Below are 24,485 nucleotides of genomic sequence, written 5' to 3'. Positions count from 1 at the left end.
CTACCCCTTCCTGTAATTAATATTGACAGACAGGCAGATTGAACATTTTGTAAACTAGGAGCTGATGTGCCTTAGGCCTTAGCAATCAGTAGACACGTAAGGACTGACTTAAACGATGGAAAACATCTTTCAAACCACAGGCAGCCCTAGACTGCGGTTAGGCAAACACAGACCGTCGCTGGTGACCAATAACAGGAAAGAATGTCAATGGAAAGCCCTTGTCAACCTTGGGGCTGACTCATGCAGGACCATCATCCCTCAACTCACAGGGTTTACCATTCTGGGAGCTGCAAAGCCCAACAGTGCTCCAGTCGAATATTTTGAGCCTTTGCTGGATGAGGGAATCATTGTTTGTTCGTACAGTACAGTATCTCACCAGTAAAGTTTCCATTTGGAATGTTCTGCAGGATCTAGCCTGGCTGCCATAAGAAAGAGTGGACAGGAATATGACTACCGCATAGATGCAGTATTTGGGTGCAGCTTGTGTGTAGGCCTGAAAAGCAAATGCAGAATCGAATATCCTTCATGTTAATGGGATGTCAATAAATGTTTACCACAGGATTCCAACAGCTGTTCTCATGGTCGCCAACATTTGTTTGCATGAACCCCAACAAAATACCTGGGTGTGTGCTACAAACTGGCCGAAATAAACAAACTGCTGTCTATATTGTGTGGGGTCACGTCTGTTGAAATCCACACGCCTGCTGCTCTCCAACATGTGTTTGTCAAGTGCTTTGTTCGAAATGGCTTGAAAGATAAATGTTCTACTGGAGGTAAGGTTTACTTCAGGTCAGGAAAGTCAGTGGGGGGGGGGGGGGGGGGGGGGGGGGGGGACTTAAGATGCTGAACCATTGGGGGGGGGGGGGTGGGGGGGGGGTGGGGGGGGGGGGGGGGGGGGATCCAAACACAAGGTCAGGTCAGCATGCTAGTAAAACAGTAATAGGAGCCTACCAAGCCTCCCGGAGGGTGCTTTCACAGTCATTCACTGGGGTGAACTTTGAACTCTAATGTGGTCTCTTCGAAAGCATGCGTTAATTGGGTGTGAAAGCTCCCCATAGGACTCATTCCTCCTCAGACCAACAGACAAGCTTCCTAATAGAAAAAGGAACACGAACGACCTTGTCTCGTTGTTTTGGAAACATGATTTGTGATTTTGGTATGTGTTGGTTGGCTGAATTGAATATTTGTCTAGGGAAACAATTGAAAGAAAGGCCACTTTAACATGAAACTTGAGACTTGAACTGCTTTGACTCAGCAGCAGAATAAAATACTAAAATAATGCATGAGCTGGGCAACATCAAGGGGAGGTTGTCCTGCTCAGTTGCCTTTAAATTTCACAGCCAGGAGTCCACCAAGCCATCTATTGCTGCACATTCTCCTACTGTGACAACACTTACTTTATTGAATTATTTCAATGCTGGGTAGCCCTTGCTCGTTTTCAAAGAGGCCATCTCATGCTGGGCAGAGGAATGCGTGTGAGAGATCTTAGCCAAGGCTTAGGGCCAGCTATGTCTTCTATTATTACACACACCTAAGGGATTTATGTATCTAAGGCATTTCTACGGGGAAAGCAGAACAAACAACACCCAGACAAACGGGACCCACGCAAATGTCCAAACTGAGAAAATCAACAAGAAAACCTGGATGCGCAGTTTACACAAGATAAACAGTTGGGGGGATGTGGCGCCAGACTCATGTGCTCCTTGTGCTTTGCTTCTAAACCCATAGAAGAGCACCTGCAATCACCGCAGAACAAGGCTGTGCACGTTCCTCTCCTCACAGACATAATAAGGCATCTCTGACCAGATTAAAGTGAGTTAGCTGAAAATCATGTTGTCTATAGATGATGAAGCTGGAGGCTATGTATCGGATTAAATAAAGAAAATAAAAAACTATTAGGAAGGAGATTGAGGACCTCACTTGGCAAGAGTTACAGCTACAATTATTGCTTTTTCTGCCTAAGCCCTGGAATTCCCTTCAGTAATAGCAGTAATTGCTCAACTTCTTGGAAATGCTGTTAACGGCATGATGTGACAGGGTGATTTCATCTGTCAGTCAGTCGTAACAGTCATTAAGTTAATGAACTGACTGTTTTTTTTTCGGACGCAAAATTTTCTGGACAGCCAGAAAAACAAGAACTCCATTGTGACAATTTATAGGTATTGGTTGATATTGTCCAGCTTAAGATTTATAACAATTAAAAAAAAAAAAAAAAAAAAAAAAAAACAATATTGAGTACATTTCACCCTTTTTTTAAATCCAAGCAAACCTTTGTGAGGTATGTAAGTGTCCTGTGAGGACTGCTTTCTGTCTGGGAAAGTCATTTGGAGGGGGTGCAGGGAGACTTTAAACTGAGACTTGCTGTCCTTCCAGCTCACTGTAACCATAGAGACAACAGCCTTCCCTTAACCCAGGCCCTGCCAGACAGGCTTCCTCAGTCAGCACTATTTTAAAGCTTGCGGTTAAATTTTTCACAGGTCAAGGCCTGCCAAATTCTTCATTCAACCCATGAACCTGGCATTCCTTAAATGATATGAGATATTCATTTAACTTTGCTTCGATGTTATTAAAACGGAGTTGTGGTGGGGGTGTTATTCTGGGTTGCAGGTTATTGAAAATCCTCTAAAAGGGTAGAATGTTTTTATACACAAGGGGAATGAAACTTCAAACTAACAGTAGGAAGCAGATAGCAGAGTGGATCCTCAGAATAGTTTCTCTCATGGGATGCAGCCAAATGGAATAGCTGCCGTATTCTTTTTTAACAGCTGGTAAATTGTATGGAAAGTTTGACTTCGATTCTTGGTCTGAGCATAGTACTATGCTTCAAATGACCTACTCCTAATTTCTTAGACTCCTCTACTCAGCGAGGGACACCTGGAGTCCTGTGCAAACACTGTGGTGTGAATTCAGACAGTATCAGCGTAAGGAAAAGGTTAACAAGGGCACAGCTGGAAAACAAAGCTGTACAGTACACACACTTCAGTGTTTCAGCAGATGTAGTGGAACAGCAATAGTAAATCTTCCACTCTGATGTATTCTTCCAATGTTGATAATGGACAGGGGATCTTCAGAACTATAGCCATGCAGTGGTTAAAATATAACAGAGCAAAGTCCCGTTAGGCGACTCCAGGAAACATTTGTAAACGTTCAGGTCTTTTAATGAACTAAATGCTCAATTCCAAATGAAAAGAAAGCCAAATTATAAAAAAACCATCTGTGGCCCTGTTCTTGTGTCACTCTCATTGTCTGGGGAATGCATCACAGATTACACTATGTAACACAGTTTTTGTTCCTGGGTAGTAAGTGTTATTTCCTAATTGCTTATGCCTCAAAAGTAAAGAAAATGGCTATTATTCCCCACAAACTTTGCTTTTGTGACCAGGACAGTGATATTTCAAAATATCACTATTTCCAATGGAAAAACAGGCAAATGTGTGTCTTTTCGTTCACATAAAGTCAGAAAAAAACAACATATGAATCCAAATTAACATGTATTTATACTAAAGTAATACAAAAATGACTACAAAAGATTTAGAAGTGAGTAGTTTTTCGAGATTTGCGATTATACTGTATTTACCTTTTTTTTACACCTTTCAAAATAAACTGAATATATAATCTATCCAGATTATTTTAATGACATGCTTTGCAATTTATACCCCCCTCAGGAATGCACTAAAGGTTTTCCGAAGTTTAACCGATAAATCTTTGAATGTCGTTTCTACCCACATGGGTTTTACAGTTCTTTACAAGTTCCAAAGAAACACTTTTTTATTCCAGGCAAATTCCCGGATGGATAATTCAGGAAAACTAGTATGTTGAAGAGATCAGGAATAGATCACAACATGTTATTGGTAAAGAATCCACAAACAGTGTCACCATGGAGTCTGGAGATCTTGACGCTGAATACAAGCCTTCAAACTGGGCTTGTGTGGCGAGAACCACTATTTTAACAGCCTTTTATAAAGATTTTGGAGTGAACACTTCAACCAATGACAGCGCACATGAAGAGGGTTACCAGATAACTATATTAACTTTCAGTTTCTCTATGAATTTGAAGCCCGTTGCTCAATCTTACATACACTAAGCCTTTGGACATAGCCCTGAGATCAACAAGAACTGAACAAATAATCGCTTCCCCAACTTTCACTCAAAAGGGGGCAATTGTTTTTTTCCACAGAATCTGTGTGTTTATATTTCCAATTTGACCCAACGCCCTTCTGTTCTAGAAACACTTAAGAGTAATTTTCTGTTCAACACACGTGCTAAGCAAGATGCTGGGTGCTTGCCCTTCCAGAAATCAAGCAAGACTAATCAAAATTCCCATCAAAGTAAAATACTGGAAAAAGTAGACATTTGATGCCGAAATCATGGTTTAGCAGAAACTTGATTTTAATCTGGAATGGCAGATGAACGTACAGTTCCCAGTCTGTATTTAACTGCCTGTTTTACCCTAATAAAACCATAACTGTTGCATATCTTTCTAGCCACCCACCATATTTCATCTTCCCTTGGGGTGATGCGTTTCTGGACAGCCCCAACATGTTTTACTCAATCAAGGTGCTGTGTTGCATTGACTACTGATTGACTCGTGGCTGCATGCTTCCTTGCTCATTTGGATTACAGGGTGCGGCTTTACGAAGATTCCTTTAGCAGTATGTTGAGCTGTGAATATTGGCTTTGGAATTGTACCGTTTAGAACTAGATCTGCAGTCCAAGTCAATATGATAGTGTTTCAATGCAGTTGATATGCTCCTGCCATTTAAAAAGTAGCTTTGCAGGCTTTTTAAACCCAAGTGACTGCTATCCTCCCATTCACTCTTTATCTCTTTAGACATGGAAACGAAACAAACTTTACACTGGTGTTACTGTAAGTGTAGTATAAAGAATGTGGTCCAGCGGTTTGTCATTTACACACAGATGTCCCGACTGTGTTTAATAGCCAATCCTTTTGGCACAGCAAGGAGTCTTATAAGTGTGACGCTGCCCTAACTGCTACTGGCAGCTGAGATAGAGCTTGTGCTTGTGTTCCTGATGCATTACCCAGCTGTCAGGTCAGTTTCTATGACACATTCCTAATCCTAACTCTTGCATGGGAGAAATGTTATAACACATGTCTTGTAAAAAAGATACATTTTAAATGAGTAGTAGAACAAAAATATGAAGTGGATTTATTATTATTATTATTATTATTATTATTATTATTATTATTATTATTATTATTATAATTAATAAAAACAATAATAATAATAATAATAATAATAATAATAATAATAATAATAATAATAATAATGTTATTATTTCCATCAGTGACAAAAAATGTGGCATTGTGTATTTTATTGGGAACTACTGCAAAGCTATCATGCAAACTTTAAACTCCTTTTATACACACACACAATGCAAAAGCTTTACAAGTATAGTAACCATATTTTTAACTGGAACAAAACTAAGTGGCCATGTGCCTAATATAACCAACACATCAAGCTTGTATGAAGTAATCTTAGTAACTGATTGTTCTTTACTAAAAGGTATGACTCACAGTGGAATCACGGCTCCACAGACCGTCTGGGTTTTATAATCTAAACAGCCTCTGTCTAACAATCTTGGTTTTGCTTCTTAGCAGAAATCAAGTATCTTAACAGCACAGCATTTCTGAGAGCCATACATCTTGTTCTCTTGGGTTCTTGAGTGTCCATTTTACTGAATTTGGTTAAACATGTCATTCAGACAAAGGTTCCTTCAGCAGCACTGTTCCTGAGAGCTCCATGTTTGTGTGAAGTGAAGTTCAACATGCATTGCAGTGCTTTGTGGAGGAAATGCTTGTGACAGCTTCCCACAGTGCTCTTAGCTTTAGATCACCAAATGCAACTGCATGAGTGCAAACAAGCTGATGGAACCGTGGGTGAATTCCACTGCAATCCTCACACCACATCCTTTTCAGGGCTTTGGGTTTGTTAAAAAACTATTAAACACTGGTTGTTAAACTTGGCTTCATTGAGAAATGAATATGCCCAGAGAAAGCAGTTTTTTTTTTTTTTTTTTTTAAATGCTATACCTAATGGAAGACAATCTTGTTGGTTGGTGGACTGGCTGTAGATATCCAAGTCAGCAGCTTTCTAACCACAAAGCTTGGCAGCAATACTTCTGGAACTGCATGTGCATAACCCACAGGATAAACCTCAGCTCTGAATGACAGTCTTAGGCTGTTAAAGCTGCATTGCAATGTTCGACTTCTGTTCCAAAAGTAATGAGAACAAAGAATTAATTAGGAACGATTTTCCCAAATAGAAATGTTTTTCTGTTATTTGAATATGTTTGAATGCTTTTAAATATGTTGCATATAATTTTTGTTTGACTAAACATTTGAATGGTAAGTGCGCTACCGTTCTTTAAAACAGGCGTCCACAGACAAACGCTCCTTGTTAAGGTGGGGGCGCGGTTATGAAGAGTCTTTTTACTCTATATTACAGAAAGCACGTAGCTTTTGCAAAATAAATTACACTATGGTTTAATACTTAGTTTTGCTAAATTACAGTAGTCGTCCAAACTTGTAAATAGTTTTTTCTTCCCTTGAAACCCTACAACTGAAAATACTTCACGGTGTTCTATTCTTTGTTGCCTGAGGGAACTTAAGGTCCATTATTCTGTTCTGCCCACTGCCTGGTCCAACCTCTCTCCGCCCCTTATAGCCTTTGTCACTACAGTATATAGAGCCCCAGCACTGTGTCGGGTGTGGAGGTGGACAACCAGGGACAAGAAGAATCATGAGGCATTTGGCATTGTTAACTTTCACGCTTGCTCTTTATGTGGTATTAACCACTGCAAAGTCTCCGTACCAACAAGTGCTCCAGCACAGTCGGATCAGAGGAAGACAGCATGGGTATGCACGAGTGTCTTTTTATTGTTTAAAACAGAGTATTATTATTATTATTATTATTATTATTATTATTATTATTATTATTATTATTATTATTATTATTATTATTGTTGTTGTTGTTGTTCATTATTTTCGACCATAAATTTAAACATAAAGTGACTTTAAATTCTTTTTATAAAACCACCCTATACTTTTTGGGATATGAAAAATATTGTTTTTTTTTTTTTTTCTTTTCTTTTTAATGTTATATTTTATTTATGTCATTTTCCGTTTTGAAACCACATTTTTTATTTTTATTGTAGTTTTCTTGTTCAGCTCGACGCAAAGTGGTATTTTATTATTATTATTATTATTATTATTATTATTATTATTATTATTATTATTATTATTATTATTATTATTATTATTATTATTATTACTACTCACGTGAAACCTGTTCCCTATCACTTCAGTTTGTTTAAATTCATTATTTTGATTGGCATTTTTGTAGGAAACTCTTTAGTTCAGGGTTTTAGCCCGTTGTGTACATTTAAATTATTTTACAGTTTTTAATGCACGGTTCTTGGTGTCGCATACTTAGGCTGTCCGTACCTTTTTAACTTGGAACCTGACAGCAAGCACAGGGTTGTGCGATCAAAAGGACTGCGTGAATACTGCTATAACTTAGGACACAAATGTAATGCTGCTCCATGATACTGGGATCATATTGCATGTTACACTTCTTAAAATGCTAGCATTGTGAACCTAATACTCACTGTCGTTTTGTTTTAAACTCAGCCCCAATGTGTGCGCCCTGCAGCAGCTCCATGGCACCAATAAGAAATACTTCACAAACTGCAAGCAGTGGTATCACCGGAAGATCTGTGGCAAGCCCACGTAAGTAAGGGTTATTACAGATAAGGATGGTACAGGGCATTCCAGTACATTTTTAACAAGCTGTGACTTTTTTTTTTTTTTTAAATGATAATTTATATTTAGTTATATCTAGCAGTCATAAGTTCATGTTTCATTTGATAAACACATTTAAGGTGGAACAAGAATTAAATTATTATGGAAAGGAACGAAGGGGCTGCTTTTTCATGCCACCTTAAATAAGTTAACCATTTTAATTTAGTCTTGAACCCAAAGAAGCAGAAAATTGGTCATGAGTATTCTATAAGAGCAGATCTGCACAAGAAGTGCAGGTGATTGAATACTGTATGTTTTCAAGAGAATACTGCTTTGGTTTGTACTTGGATCGGAGACAAGGAGCCACTGGTGCTATATTAAGTGGGTTTGTTCTGTTCTGGGTGAGAACTGAACCAGTACAGCAGCATGATGTTTGGTGATAACCTTTTTGTACAGTTTGCTGACTCCTGGAGAAGCCTTGAATAAAAAGTTATACCCCAGTGCTTTTATAATCTTAGTGTTATGGTGAAAGTCTGATACTGTCAATCCTCCTAACAGGAATGTGTCATTTTCTAAACGTGCCTATTCCCCTTCACCAGAAATATTCATCTACACAATTTTCAACAAGCTTAAACAATGACTGTCATTCCTCAAGACAATAATTACATTAGGTAGGTGGTTTCATCAGTGCCCCATTGGGTGTGCTGGCAGGGTGAGCTCTGGAAAGTAAAAAAAACAAACGAATTTGAATTTCTCCACATAGGAGTCTGACTTTGCTTTTTCACAATGCTGGAAGTTATTAAACTTGATTAAATAAGTGGCTGCGTGATTCAATGGAAAACCGAGCCAATTTACAAAATTGAAACTTGCATTAGTCATGCTAAACATCAGAAGCAATGGTTGTAGTAATCAAATCATGTGCATTCCTTCCTTAAACTGTAATCCGAGGAAGTTAGTCGAAGTAACCATAATGGCTTGTCATAAAGGATATTATCTCATGAAGCTTGTTTATTGCAGTGTCTGGTTATTAGAGACATTTCCAACTAAATAAAACAAAGCACAGACAGCAGTTTGTTTTCAGAGTGATTTGGGACTGAAATTGGAAACTGTTCCAAACCATGCAAGACATTCTTCAGCTTTCTTGAGGCTCCTTATTGCAGGAGGTGATGGAGCTCTGAAGAGTGCTGTGATAGGCTGCTCTTCTGTCCAGAGACTCGTGGTTTGGACTGGGGACCTCTCTGACCTCTCCATCAGCTGGTTTACAAAAAAAAAAAAAGCTAGGTTTACAAAAAGCAGATTCATTTCACATTAAACATTTCTGTCGTCAGTTTATAGACCATTTTTACTCTGTTTTTCTCAATCCAACGAATGCACCTTTTGAGTATGTATAGAATTGGCTTTCCAGGAATGAAGATATCCCACATGTTACACTAAGCCGGGGGTCTCCAACCCTGGTCCCGGAGAGCTATTGTGGCTGCTGATTTTCGTTTCAACCAATATCTCAGTTACTTAATTGAAAAAATTATTGGCTTAATTAGTCAAGATGAACAGATGTTCAAGATCTTTAGCCTCCAATGATGTAAAGACACCTATAAAACCTGTTAGATAGGGGCTTTCCAGGAACAGGGTTGGAGACCCCTGCTCTAAGCAAAGCATTTCATAAAGAATCTTTCACCACACCTGCACAGCATGGCAATGGTTACTAATAAATCTACAAACAACCATTTGCATTTATAATAATAAAAAAAAGTCTACCTTTCTTAATTGTATTGAATAATTTGTAAAGAGAATTTCAATATAAAACTTGTCATAGGATATTTCTTATTACTATATGCATAAAATGTCTGGTAAACTAGCAGGTTTTTTATATTAAAGCAATAATTGTGGTTGTAAAATGAATGTTACAACTTGAGGTTAACAAATTAAAATACTATGAAACCCTTCTTGCTAAACAGTCATGCAGCAGATTCATCCGTGGAGATACATGCCTCACTCTCAATATCAGTGTCGTGGGGGAAATTAATCTAAACTAACAAGGTTGTGTGGCTTTTTACCTGCGCATGAGCAAACAATCTCTTCAATAGATTTGCATTTTTCCAAATGACGCCGTGTTGATGAACAGAAGTGAAGCTTGATCTTAGCAGTGTAATTCTTTGAATTCAGATGTTCAGTTCAGGTTTATTGGTGGAATGACTTTAGGGCTCTATGAATGTTTGGGATGCATCATCTATGTATCCAGCATCCACCCCAAGCCCCACTCAACACATTTCATTTAATTCTAGATGCCTACATTAGGAACTTTTTGGTTGTACAGTAGGTTTTGATGTCTGTAACTATAAACAGCATAATTCCTTTGATTGCTTTGTTGTTATATTGTGAATATACTCAGTACTACGTGGCAGCGGAAACGTGTCAAATAAAGACAAGGGATTGCCAACCTCTGGCACGTTCCTGATTGGTACAAATCGTGGCTCTTACTAGAATTGGAGGATATTAATCAGATTGCAAAACCACATGTTTTCAGATTTCAGAATCATTTTCATATAACTTTTCAATGGGTGTTTTTCTTGCTGTATAGTGTTATTGTACGTTTTGTTTAAAGCTGTTAATGTGACGATTTAGTGGCTGGATGGAGAGATTCCTGAGGGGACTTCCTTTTTCTCCCATAAAAGCAGTTGCATGGCGTCTTGCAGACTTCACTTGGCATTCAAAAACGAGCATTTTTGGAAATGCTTCTGTTGGAAATTTTCTTTTTGGCCGTAAGAGTTTAAGCTCTCCTTAGACCCTTTTTTTTCCGAAGGAGTGCGCAGGAAGCTGTGGTGAGGAGTCCAGCTGAGTGGAAGTCCCAACAATTGCTCTCTTTGTATGGGAGCTGGGAGGTGGGATTCAGAGAGGTTCAGGTCACATGGTTAAAGAGAGCAGCTGCATGCAGTCCTGCGGGTCCCAACACAAACACACATTTACATACGCACACACACATGCACACACACGCACGCACGCACGCACACACACACACACACACACACACACACACACACACACACACACACACACACACACACACACACACACACACACGATCCCTGTTTAGTTTTCCTCTAGTTTTTACAGTAAATGGTACTTATCCATTCATTGGTTATCTACCTTCAATGCATTCCCCAGTGCACAGCTCACCTCACTGCACCATCACTTTCATAATCCACTTTCACTTCTAAGCCGCCTGCACACATTTGTCACATCGTTTGTATTTCAATCTTTCTCAGCAGCATTGCGACTGATAAAGTGAAAAAGTGCACACTTCTGCACTCACTGGAGGGTTATACAAGGTAACCGAGCAAACTGGGCTGCCTTCACCTGAGTTTGAAAAAAGAAAAGAGGGTTTTCAAACTGGCACAAAATGAGGCATGTTGGAAGTTCTGGATGGCTTGCTGTTTTAAAATGCTGTAAAGTATTAGAGTTATGCAATGCAGGGAGCATGCTCACGAAACAAGTGGTAAAACGACAGGTATTGGAACATGTTCCAGACAAAAGGATCAAGATTTCCTAACCCTTTAATCTACACTACACTCCCTTCACTTTCAATCTGGGACATCAAACAGAAGCAGAAGATATTTGAGCATAGTTCAAAGTCTGCATGTTATAACATTTCTGTATTTACAAAGACAAGCTGCTTTTCTTCCAGGATTTGAAATGCTGAGGCTGCCTTGCCCATATAGGTAGGTTGTTGTGGTTATAAGGGAAATGTTTGCAGTAAATAGAGGCTTCATTCTTGATCTAAAATCAAGGAAAGTTTTGTTTTTGTTTGTGTTTTTGTGAATACAGCACATTTCCACTTGTACATTACAGCTATGGCCAAAAGTTTAGCATCACCTAGAATTTTAGAGATATTTTATATATATATATATATATATATATATATATATATATATATATATATATATATATATATATATATATATATATTGTAATACAGCAGGGAGGGGGTTAATATCCTCCCTGCAGAAAACATGTGCCTATGCACATTTTGTTAATTGTTTTATTATTAATTATCACCTGCACCGGGTAGCTATTGTTAAATTAAACCCAGGTGCAAGGTATTTATAGAGAGCAGCCAGTCTGTACAGGGCTGCTGTGAGTGAAGAGCCCGGTTGCGCAAAGGCAACCGTAAAGTATCGTGGTGCCGAAAGGGTACGTGAGTGTGTGTTTAGTTTTTTTTTTTTGTGAACCGGTAAACAGGTTAGCTGTCCGGTCCTGTGTTAGTTAGGTTCCAGATTGTGTTGTACTTAGTGCTCCGAATGGGAGCTAGGTGTTTATTTTCTGTTTTGTTTATTTCGGTTTATTAAAAGTACGCGACAGCGCTGTAAAAATCAATTTCTTGGGTCTTGGGTCTGAATTTAAAGGGGCAACGAACCGTGTGAGTTGCAAGGATCTTTTACTATAATATATATACGTATATATATATAATATCTGGAAGCCATAATAGTATGCTTTTTCAATTTGTCAGTTTTGTAAGTTTATGTAATTCAATGTGTTACCATAACATTATTCAACAGGTTTCATCTGACTTTATGAAGCAAAATTTGATAATTCTATAGGGTGACACAAAACCTTTGGCCAGAGCCGTATACTAAGGCGAACCCCCAAAACGCGTTCATTGTAAATAAATGTTCTCCATTAAGAAAATCAGACACTGAGACTGAGCCAACATGCCAAATGATTCTGAGTCAGACCCAGTGCTCCCACAGTGGTAGTTCTCACCCGCTTCACTAAATGGACTCCATAACTTTAAAAAAAAGCAATTAAGTTACTGTAATTGCTGCTGTAGCATTTTTTAACATGACAGCAGTAGGAGGTCAATGTTAATCAACTGTGGCTAAGAGAACACAACTTTCTACAGGCTGGACTGCTTTTTTATCTACTGTACGTGGCTGTTACATAACACTATCCACTGAAAAGAAACATTGACAGGTAGAGAACCATTTCAGCTGTGCCTTGATTCATCTTCCTTCACCTCTTCTACTTCAACAACGACCATCTTAACACAGCCTTGTTAGTGTAGCTGTAAGACAAATGTGAAATGAAAGCCATTGACAGGGTGTTCAAATATGGGCTTCCCAGGCTCAGTGGCATGTGTGTAGTTAAAACCTCTTACAGTAAAGAGTAAAACCTCAAGAGACGGGAGCTTGGATTGCTAATGTGTTCTCTGGCAAGTTCTACATGTTGAAATGCGTAAGCTGGCCCTGCACTGTGCTAGGGAGCTCCTTAATTCTAAATATTTAGATTGCAAAGTGATTTATGTGATTTTATGGCAAGTAAAACACAGCCCAAGTGGACAGAGGAATTCTTTACTTTCCAGCTGACTGGCAGTTTTGAATGGAATCTATCTGTAGTTTTGAATGGAATCATGCTGTTCTCATGCTGTTTTTATTTCAGCTGCCAGTGTCTTTCTTGAAGGTGTACAAAATTGTCATACTTTTATTTAAATGTTTTTTTTTTACTCTGTTAACAACTAGCTTAGTAAAATATTTAACAGCTGTGTTTATTAAAGATGTAACTGTAGTTACAGTTAACAAGTTGGATCAGGTTTTATTTTATTATACTTTTTTTATTAGTTTATAAATAGGTTGATGTATATTACATAACTAACAAATAAAAATGAACACCATTAGTTAACATGTTAGTAAGGTAGTGTGTCATTTCAATATTTCAGTACTGGCTCTCATACAAATAAAGCTGCGTTGCCTAATACAGAATGAACAAACCATGAGCTTGGTTCCGTCCTGCACTGCCCCCTCATTATCTGGTACTGTGGCATGCGATTCATTGAGGCAAGAAAGCCTGCAGAGCTAAAAATGGAATTAAACAAGTAAAAACAAAAACTCTGTGAAATAAACATGCACTCTGAAAAAAAATACATGTGTGATGTTTATGTAGCTCTAACTCTAACCCTGTCCTAATAATATTTTCTTATGGCAACTTCACCTTTCATTGTGATCATTAATAGAGACGGTTATAAAAACATGGCTATAGACTAGTGTTTCGTTACAGTCTTTGCTAAATAATCAACTATTAAACATAAGAAAGAACAAAAAGTAAGTGAACCAATAGTTCAATGCTTAAAAAAAATGACATGTACTACCTAATAGAAATTAGAAGAATAAAGGAAAATAAATGGAGAAATACTCAATGCCATGACATCTGAAGGTTTAAATAGAAAGGAGCAGCAGATTGTTACATCATTAACTATAGAGTAAATTATGTCACAAGCACATTAATAGATTTCAATAGAAATAAATGAGAATAGTTACCTTGGCATCAAAAGCCTCCACTTTCCCTTGACAAAGGTATGCTAAAATGTTTTATTTCCACTTTTCTATACATTTAATAATGGCTTTTCATTGCAGGGTGATCACCTATGAATGCTGTCCAGGGTATGAAAAGGTCCAAGGGGAGAAAGGCTGCCCTGCAGGTAGGGAGAGCATTGCACGGCAGCTGTATTTATAGATTATTCTGGAGTAAATCTGATGCAGTCATCTGATTTCTCAGCCCATTTGTTTAAGCTCATCTTAGTGAATCGATCTCTCACTGTCCTTGTTTAAAATCCTCTCCGCTCTGTGCTTTCTCCAGCGCTTCCCCTTTCCAATATTTACAACACCCTGGGAGTAGTAGGAGCCACCACCACCAAGATGTACTCGGAAAGAGCTGAACTGCAGCCCGAAATCGAGGGGCCCGGGAGCTTCACCATCTTTGCCCCGAGCAACGAAGCCTGGTCCGCCCTGCCCACTGTAAGAGCTGCTCTGTTCCCCTGCTCTCCGCTGTAGAACAGCCAGTACCTATTGTCACCGGAGCTGGATCATACTCCAAGGAAAAGTAGAAATTTAACAATAATCAAGGGAAGGGATATGCAATTTGCACTTCTATGCAATTGTATATACTATTATCCAGGATATAACCCTCGAGATGTGGCATCTCGTTTACAAGGTGGGGCAGCAGCCACACATGAGATCCAGTTACATTTTTCATGCTAAACATTACAAATGCGTTTAGACTAGGGATTTTAATGGATTTATGATTAATCGATTAATCACACCTGTGGGCTTTGAACGAAAAAAAGATTGATCGATGAATCTTGTCTACCTCAGTGCCATATCAAAAACCATTGCACAAAAAAAAAACCTTGAAAAATAGTGGAGGGCATACCCAATATTTCACAATATCTCTTTCAATACAATTTCAAATATGACCATTAAACGGTGTGATTAATCGATGAATCGATTGTAGATCGGATGATTAATCGATCAATATTATATGTCACAATTAAAACCCCTAATTTAGATAATATAAAAGCAGCAAATCAAACACTTACCAATTCACTAAAATATTACAAACACTGTCTGTCTGTTCATAATAGCTGTAAGCTGTTCGTTAGAAAACAAAAACGGAATTGAAAGTGCCACGAAGCCTCTCGTCACTTGAAGCAGAACCTTGTGCCGAGCTTTTACCAATACATTTTGTAACTCAGCTTCTGCTTCGCTCTGCCCCATAGGAAATCCTGGATGCCCTTGTCAGCAATGTGAACATTGAGCTGCTTAACGCACTTCATTACCACATGGTGAACAGACGCCTGACCAGTGATGACCTGAAACACGGAATGGTCGTGCCTTCCATGTACCAGGACTTGAACCTGCTCATTCACCACTATCCCAATGGGGTGAGTATTACTCATTTACAGCTGCTCTTCAGAGCATTTATCATTGGCTTTTTCTTTTGTTTATCAGTATAATACAGTTTTACATTTCATAACCTTTTCTAGGCTGATGACAACAGCCTGGAACAGTTTCATGAATATTAAACTGCATTGTATTCATAATCATGTTTTATTTATTCAGTAAATTATTTATTACTTAAAGCTTTGTGCACATGGCTCATTGTTTCAGCTCTAATTGAAAATATGTAGACAATCCTTTAATTAAATAGACAACTGTCATTAATGAATCCTGCAAGCCACTTTAGACAGAAATTCATCAATTATTAAGCAGACAAATTAAGGATCGCCTGGAGTACAGAGAGACGAGACAAAGGATGAGTTTTTCAACCAACAACAGCCATCCACAACAGTTTTTACAGTACATTCACAAGCAAAGCATTACTATTCAAGTGCCTAGGGCATTGTCTTTTTCAATCAGGACCGTATCTGTTGTATCCTTTGCTGTTGCAATGGTATACTGAATTGAGTCCCACCATACTCATTCAGTGAACAAAATTCTCAATTGCTTTCAATTGGATGGTCAAGCAGAGGGCTTGGTTTGTGGCTTTGCTTCCTTTACTACAACAGACCATGAGGATCAACAGAGGAAGGGTTATTACCGGGTCTTATTCTCCCTGCAGATTGTGACAGTGAACTGTGCGCGTCTCATGAAGGCCGACCAACACGCTACCAATGGAGTCGTTCACGTCATTGACCGGGTCATCACAGCCATCACCAACACCATCCAGCAATCCATCGAGGGTAATGACCTGCTGGAGACACTGAGCGTGAGTTTCACAATCTCCCTCTTGCAGCACCCCCAACAAACCTGCAGCAACCTTAGCAGAGAGGGGACCCAAAAGCAGGGAAACAAGCACACAGGCCTTTATGCCAGCCAGCCTCCGTACACAACTCCACAAACAACCAGCAAATTGGGTGCAAAGTCTCTTTTAGACGTTTTATTTATTTCACAGACAAAGTAGCTCTACTGGGTCAGCTGTACAGATGACTAAAACAACTGATACCTTTGTGTCTTCTCCCCCGCCCCCTTCCCCCAATGTGCTGCAGACCGCTGTGGCCGCAGCTGGTCTGGAACAGGTTCTGGACAATGAGGGAGAATACACCTTCTTTGCTCCGACCAATGAGGCCTTTGAGAAGATCAATTCAGAAACCCTCAACAGGATCCTGGGAGACCCCGTTGCTCTGAAAGGTTAGCGGAGCGCATTTGGAGCTGTTTTGGTGGTTGGGTTGTTCTTGAAGTTAAAGTATAAATAAAGGTAACTGCTGCTTGACAGGGGTTACAAACACATAAGATCATAAGGTCTATGGATAAAATGCACACTTTTGTGATCAAATGAAAGGTTTCATCAAATGGAACAACCATCTCAAGTGTTTTCCAAAGGGTGAAATAGAGAACAGCAAGATTTTGTAACAACACAGTAATTACACATGAGGATGTGTATTTACATCCAATTAATTGCATAATTACACAATGTATTTACACAGGTGTTTGAGAATGAACAATGTAATTACTATGTAGGCACACGTGCAGTTAGAGTGGAGTGACAGAGTAGCTTGAGACAAGTCTTACCTGGATGACATATTTGCGGTACACCAAGCAGTATAGTAGTCTCCGGCTAAGAGAACACCGCTCAGGAAGCCAGAGAAGTTCTCTTAGTCAAAGTGTTCTTTAAGACTGAGTTGACCACCAGACACAATATGAATCAATAAGTAAATACATATTCATTACTTGTCATGACGCACGTGCATAAACATATTAAATTAACAGAATAAGTAAGAGAAAAGCAATATGCAAGTGTATGTTAATAAGTTATAATAATAATAGTAATAGACTAAGTAACATTAATAAACTACCTGTCAAACTAAATTAATACAGCACCCCTACACATGTTAAAAAATGCAGCAGCAGCTCTAGATTAATTATGAATACCTGTACAGGAGCAATACTCAAGACATGCATACTATTATAACAGGATGGAGAAGCAATTCACCAGCCCAGAAAACCCAAATTGCTGAATGAGTTGTGGCTGATTCACGTTTTCTTCAGGAGCTCAAACAATTTCCAACTTTTTGTAGCATTCTGAAAATATGAAATAAACCAATCACTGTGACTCAAGACACTCGCGTTGACGAGTCACATTTGAAAAGATTAAATTTGAATTTAAGTGTGACGATGATGAGTTATCAGGCTACAAAACAGTACTGTATCAGTTGTGAATGAATCACTGGCACTGCCAAAAAGGTGTTCTTTTAAGTGAAGTTCCTATACGAAGAGAGGGCTGCACTGGAATGGTTGTGTGTTCTCTTAGGAGATGTTCCTGTACGAGGAGACGGCGGCACTGAAATGGTTGTGCGTTTGTCTCTTGCAGACTTGCTGAACTACCATATTCTGAAGACAGTCCAGTGTTCAGAATCCATCGTGGCAGGCACACCCATGGAGACCCTGCAAGGCACTTCCCTGGAGGTGGGCTGCGATGGATCTGAGTTGACCCTCAACGGAAAAGCCATCATCACCAGCAAGGATCATCTGGGAACCAATGGTGTCATCCACTACATCAATGAGCTCCTCATCCCAGATTCAGGTAAGAAGTGGCCTTGTAGAGATCGCTAACAGAAACCTGTGGGACTAAGGATGGTTTTGGTTATTATTCTGAAACTTATTTATTTTTTTGCATGATGGTAAATTTGAAAACAAAGATCAGCAGCAGTTTTTAATTTGTAGGTCATTTTAAAATAAATCTTCCAACTTTTAGGTCACTCATGCACATACGTATTTGTGTCTTGAAGCGCCTATTCCGTTTGGTGGGCATGGACTGGAAATGATAAAAAATACTGTAGATACAGCTCTTCAGTGATTTGAATTCGCTGCTACAGCACAGAATGAAAAGAATGCATTTAAAAATAATTTCCCAGGGTTTGAGCCGGCATGTGGATTAGAGAGGTTGAAAAGAACATTGAGTATTAATTGGTAACACCTTCACATGCTCCTGCGATCTTTCTTTGAAGCTAAGACCCTCGCTGAGCTGGCAGAAGGCTCCACAGTGAGCACAGCCCTGAATCTCTTCAGTCAAGCTGGCCTGAGCTCCCACATGACTGGCAGCGAGACTATCACCGTGCTGGCACCCACTAACGATGCTTTCAAAGGTAGGGATGTTAGAACTAGCCAAGTTGCATCGGTGCATTAATGAGTGTATCTTCAGAAAACATTATTATTATTATTATTATTATTATTATTATTATTATTATTATTATTATTTTTTTATAAATTATGCCATTATTTACAGATACCACATTAAGAGTTACTCCTGAAGTGAAGAATCTCCTCAGGAACCATATTGTGAAGGAGCAGCTGTCCTCCAAGCACTTGTACCATGGACAGGTCCTGGAGACTCTGGGAGGGAAGAAGCTTAGAGTCTTTGTTTACCGCAATGTGAGCTTCTGAATTGCACCCTGCTTGCATGGTTTAACACATGGGGCAGTATTATCCTGGCTTCATTTTTTATTTTTTTTTAATCAAAACGCAATGTTTATTTTGTGCTGTATCTTTCTATTCCTCTTCCCCAGGCTGTGTGCATTGAGAACACCTGTGTTGCAGCCCACGACAAAAAAGGGCGCTATGGCAGCCTGTTTCACATGGAAAAGGTCCTCACCCCACCCGTTGGTACTGTCATGGACGTTCTGAAGGGAGACAATCGCTTCAGGTAAAGGAGGCTGGCGTTTCCATCAGTCCGCTGCATGCTAACAGGCAGGAATACAGTGTCTGTCCGGCAGAAACACCGGAGATCGGAGATAAAATGAAACTCCTTTTCATTTTATGTCTAAGTTTTTTTTTTTTTTTAAAGCAACAAATCTAAAAGGAAGAGCAAAACTTTGACATGACACCAATAAAAAAAGGCTTAATTTTAAGAGGGACCGAATGATGTGGAACACCCACCGCTTGTTCTGCCTCTTCCTACTGCAGTTTGAGCCACTAAATTCCTTTTTTTTTTTTTTTTAAGACAGGTTTCTGTTTATCTTAGTAATTTTTAATGTCTTGAATTTGCAGCACGCTGGTTGGTGCTGTCCAGAGAGCAGGCCTCACTGAGATGCTAAATCAGCAGGGTACTTACACAGTCTTTGCTCCCACCAATGAAGCCTTCAGTGCCATGCCTCGGGGGGAGCTGAACAAGCTCATGGGTAATGACTCTTCACACTGCCTTTGTTAAACGCTGCATACTGTTCAGTGGTTTCAATGGTCTTCTTATGCTGTATATTCAGTAGGGGTTAGCTGACAACTGGTATTTGTACTCGGAATTGCCTTTTAGAAGTATTTATCGACAGGTATTAAAAATGTCCATTCATTAACATGTTGATTTCAAAACAGGAAAAGTTGTCCTTCCCTCACCTTTACAACTGAGTACCTATCAAGGGTGATTAAATTCCACATTGAGTGTTTCCAGAGCTGATTGGAAACTAATTTTCCTCTGACATTTTTACTGCCGCACTGAAGCTGTGAACTTCTTAAAGGCAATTACAAGCACGTGTGCGAACATCAGCACACACCTAGTAGTTAGTGCTGTTTATATTTAGTACAATTACTTAAGATTCAGTGTTCTGTATCTTTAGATATTTAGACTTTAAGTCTAAACTTGACCAAAACAGCATTCTTCAAGAAGGTGACATGGATCATAGATAAGAGATAATGTTTTGATCAGATCAGCTGAGATTTTATTGAATTTGCGGGGTGATCTTAAATTTGTGTATTGTGTTGAATTGCTAGAAACGTTATGTTTGCTATCAGGTGAAGAACATGAGCCGTGGTCTGTTTCCCTGCTGTATTCTAGCACATTACCATAAATGGCTTTATTTTTTATTGATGTGGATACATGGTGTACTAACCAGATCTACGTTTGGCATTATAAACATAGAACACCATACGACAATGACATTAAGCAGATGTAAATAATGATGATACAGTGAACAAATATGAACAGAGGCTCTTTAAGATGTTTAGGTAACTGAAGTCCACACCCTTCAAGTATTCGTTTTACTGTCATGTGACTAATTCCTCGAGGTGTTTATGACAGCTCACACTGTACAGTAATACTGCAGAAGGAATATCTATCCTGAAAAAAAATAAGTACGACGTACAGCTTTCATTACCACTGTCCAACTAGCCCAGGCTAAGTCTCAAGAGATGTATGTGCTTTGTTGACCACTAGGGGTCTTTTTTTAAGCAAACATGGCTTTTAGCACTACCTGGAGGAGTTTTTTTGTATATTTGAACTGTATATTCAACTGCAGTAGCGAGAAACAGCTCAAAGGGTGGTGGTTTCAGACTTCTCTTTGGTCATGGCTATCACAGGTAACTCGCGGCAGCTGGCTGACCTCTTGAAGTACCACATTGGGGAGGAGATCCTGGTCAGTGGGGGAGTGGGATCTTACACCAGGCTAAAATCTCTCCAGGGTGACAAGCTTGAACTGAACATGGTACGTTCACAAGACTAACAGCACAGCGTAAGAGCATCTCTGGCGCGGCTTTCTCGTTCCAGTCAGCAGAGCAAAGACCTACTTTGAAGCCACATAGGTGTCCAAAGGATTTCCTGCTAGTTTTCCTCTGTTAAAATGACGTATTTGCTTCTTTGCCTTCACACTTGCTTCAAAAGACGTTGAATATTGTGTTCAGTAAGAATTAGGAGTTGCCCACTGCATCAATTTCATGGTATTAGCACTACTTATATAACACGTGAATTTCGTCTATTTATTTACTTTTGTAGGAAAAATATGTTGTTTTGTTTTCTTTATATAATACATATCTGTACATTTCCATAAGTAAATGTAAAAAAAAAACTTCTAAAGACCATTAAAAGGTCCTTCACACTTTAACACTTGGGGGTAGTGTTCACATCATCCACTGATGGGAGAATGTGAATCTCTTCAGGGTAATAAGCGTGAAAGACTTTTATTTGAAATGTCTGCCATTGAATTTATTGCCTTTTTTTTAGTATTTGTAGATGTAGCACTGTGTTATAGTTAGAGATGATGAGGCCACTTCGACTATAAATGACACTGGTCTCAGGAGTTCTTTTTGACTGCAGTTTGTGTCTAAAGAGACAAGTTGTCCTAAAGAGAGAACATTTCATTTTCTTTCAGAGGAATTACACTGTGAATGTTAACAGGGTCCCCGTGGCTGAAGCAGACATGATGGCTACCAATGGAGTGGTGTTTGCTGTCAACTCAATCATACAGCCTGTTGGTAAGGAATTCTGTCAGTCATTTTTTACAGAAGGAACTTATTTGTGTCATTTTATATCAAAGTGATTAGTAAGTTCACAAGCTGCTATTTTAAACTAAGTCATATTATATAGAGGTGTAGTAACTGTGGAGTAACTACCTTGCGATGAATTATTTAACCTTTTCGTTAATTAAAATGCTTCAAAGATTCCTAGATTTCACTGAAATAATTTTAAACTGTGTCTGAGCTGCATTTGCTCACTGAGAAGTCATTCTATTCAGTTGATCTGAACAGTAGCTCTGAGTAAGAATATCACCATATACAGTTCTCAATGAGAACACTGTTGAAGGAACTAGAGTAAATGTTTTCATACCACAAACGTGGCTATATCTTGCGTGGGATATATTTTTGTTATTCTACTTAAGTGGAATGACATGAGTGGGATAGCATGCTGATCGGGACTAGTTTAGAGTGTGTCTTTGCTTACATTCCAATCCAGTGACGTGCTGCTGAAATTCAGGACAGAACTGAGTTTTATAATAACTTTAAGTTTTTACTTTACTTTTATGTCTGAAATAATTTCAGATTTCTGTTGTTGGTTTGATTTGTATTGTCAGGGCTTGCGGTTTGCTGGGGCATCCTCTGAAGGCAAATAAAACCCCTACGGCACAAACAGTCATTCAGTATCCTCTATCTCTATGACTTCTCGTAGTTTCACATTGGAATTCTGATTGAGCATTTGGATGTTGTGGATGATGGTTTTGTGGTTGGCCAGGTGCAACAGCCTGAGATAACATTCCTTTTGCCCTCTTAGCTCTCGTAGCAGAAGGTTTAAACAAAAATTTCACACAGGTTGACAGAAATGCCTTACTGTTGGTTTCATAAGTTTTCTCTTGCCACAAACAGCCAGGACTGCAGGAGACGAGGCTGCAGAAAGTACCGTCAGGCAAGCCATGAGGGTGAGTTAGCATTCACATTGGTTATTATTACTGCTGCTATACTTTATTGGACCCTGTCACATGACAGCCAAGAGTATGAAGAGACAAGACGACAGACCCAATAGCTAGAGATTATGCAAAGCCTGGAGATTATGAATCTGATGAGTAGGAAGGGGTAAAACCATATCAAACCATCATCATCAACTGTGCATCTTCGACAGTTATCAGATATTATTATCATGATAAGCACTTTATACAGTGCCTCAGCTAAGGGCAGTCACAAAGGTTCTGCAGCAAAACAGTCAATAGTTCTCTTAAAGGTTTAGAAACAACACAGGTGATTTAAAAACACACATGAAATGTGTCATAAAGAAAGCTTTATAAATGTTCACCAGAACAATACATTTTATTGGATTTTTCTTTTTATTTCTCTGACCTTTTATTTTTGATTGCAGGCTCCAATCCAAATAATCAGACCAGGTAAATATTTATATATGCACATATAAATATCATGGGCCATATTCACAAAGCTTTTATTTATTTATATAAAAACATTTTTGATTAAAAGAATGAAGTGATATTAAGGTGTTTGTATGTCTATGTAACTCATGGGTTAAAGGGACCCTGTATTTCCTTTACAGTCCATATTTCGTAGTTACTGTTATGTTAATAGTTTCGTCTAAAGTAGGTGTAAAATATTTATATGATCCTGTAAAGCCTTAAAACAGGAGTGTCCAATCACGGTCCTGGAGGGCCATTCCACTCCAGGTTTAACAGGTTATACAATAAACTACTGCAGGGTCTGGATGGAGGTTTGATTGGCTCAATTAAACGATTAAGAACAGGGCTGGACCAAAGACCAGGACTGGAAGAACCAACTTTGGCCATGCCTGCCTTACTCAATACCATCAAACTCCAAATCAAAAATGATCATAAGAAACTCAAGTAAGTGTGGAACTTATTTTTCTTTTCCTCTTTTGTTTAGGTGAATTAGTTCGTAGATATTACTCTAGCAGAGAAGTCAGACGCACCCAGTAACTTCCATCGTGACAAAATGCTTTGGAGCCACTCTGGACAGACCCTTCCCGTCACAGCGGTTGAAAGTGATCTGGAACCCATTCTTGCTCTCGAATGTCAATGTGTATTCCTTCATTTGTATTCACCACCACATCAGCTCCTTTAAAAAAATGCTTACTTGACTTATTTTACCACATAAAAAAACCTAAAACTGTACAGATTGTTGGTGGTTTGGGGTAAGTATACATTATCTGCTGACTGACTCGTTTTGTTAACAGTATACATAATTGAATTGGTTTAAAACACCTTCCTGAACGTTAGTTTCAAGCAGAAATTGTTAAAAGCTGTGTTTTTTTTTTCTTCTTATAAATGTAGCATGATTGCATGGTATAAGCTAAAGCAGAAGAAAACAAGTTATTTAATTTCTGTGTCAACAAATGTTTAGGTGACACAGTCCAAATACTGTTTTACGAATGCTGTCGTAATCACATACACAAACTTTTTTGTAAACTAGCCATGCCTTCTACCTGCATATACAAATAAAGAGTTCATTTTGTAACAAAGGGGTTATGAGCTGGGTACTTGCATAAGGTGTTGTTGTTTTTACGTTATATTATAATGGAGGTACTCTGTGTGTTAAATCAGAGTTTTAGGTTACATATTGCTTACCTAATTCCATGCTATAAGGTTCCCCATAAATGTTTCCCATAGTAATTTGCAAAACAGACAGGCAAATGGAACTTAATCTTAGTGGTTATACATTTACCATATGCTTTCAGTGAATAG

The 24,485-nt window shown here is 38.8% G+C and overlaps 1 protein-coding gene across 1 annotated transcript; it reads left to right on the top strand.

The window, feature by feature from the left end:
• The first annotated feature begins 6,568 nt into the window (after positions 1-6,568).
• Positions 6,569-24,258, top strand: tgfbi (transforming growth factor, beta-induced). The gene is made up of 17 exons (XM_041266459.1): positions 6,569-6,877; positions 7,652-7,750; positions 14,167-14,231; positions 14,390-14,547; positions 15,309-15,473; positions 16,151-16,297; positions 16,578-16,719; positions 17,900-18,112; positions 18,537-18,674; positions 18,815-18,960; positions 19,095-19,231; positions 19,576-19,706; positions 20,875-20,999; positions 21,663-21,765; positions 22,651-22,703; positions 23,138-23,162; positions 23,668-24,258. Exons 1-17 carry the CDS (start codon positions 6,762-6,764, stop codon positions 23,718-23,720), a joined length of 2,016 nt encoding a protein of 671 aa, XP_041122393.1. The 5' UTR covers positions 6,569-6,761; the 3' UTR covers positions 23,721-24,258.
• The last annotated feature ends 227 nt before the right edge of the window (positions 24,259-24,485 follow it).

The sequence above is a fragment of the Polyodon spathula genome, chromosome 12, assembly GCF_017654505.1.
Source record: "Polyodon spathula isolate WHYD16114869_AA chromosome 12, ASM1765450v1, whole genome shotgun sequence".
Classification (NCBI taxonomy): domain Eukaryota; kingdom Metazoa; phylum Chordata; class Actinopteri; order Acipenseriformes; family Polyodontidae; genus Polyodon; species Polyodon spathula.
This window is presented reverse-complemented; position numbering and strand designations above follow the sequence as displayed.

What these genes read in the sequence shown, in the direction of transcription:
- tgfbi (XM_041266459.1), top strand. Translation starts at nt 6,762, where the DNA reads ATGAGGCATTTGGCATTGTTAACTTTCACGCTTGCTCTTTATGTGGTA. An exon ending in ACCTGCTGGAGACACTGAGC is followed by an intron (nt 16,298 to 16,577) that starts GTGAGTTTCACA and finishes AATGTGCTGCAG; the next exon opens with ACCGCTGTGGCCGCAGCTGG. An exon ending in AATCCAAATAATCAGACCAG is followed by an intron (nt 23,163 to 23,667) that starts GTAAATATTTAT and finishes TCTTTTGTTTAG; the next exon opens with GTGAATTAGTTCGTAGATAT.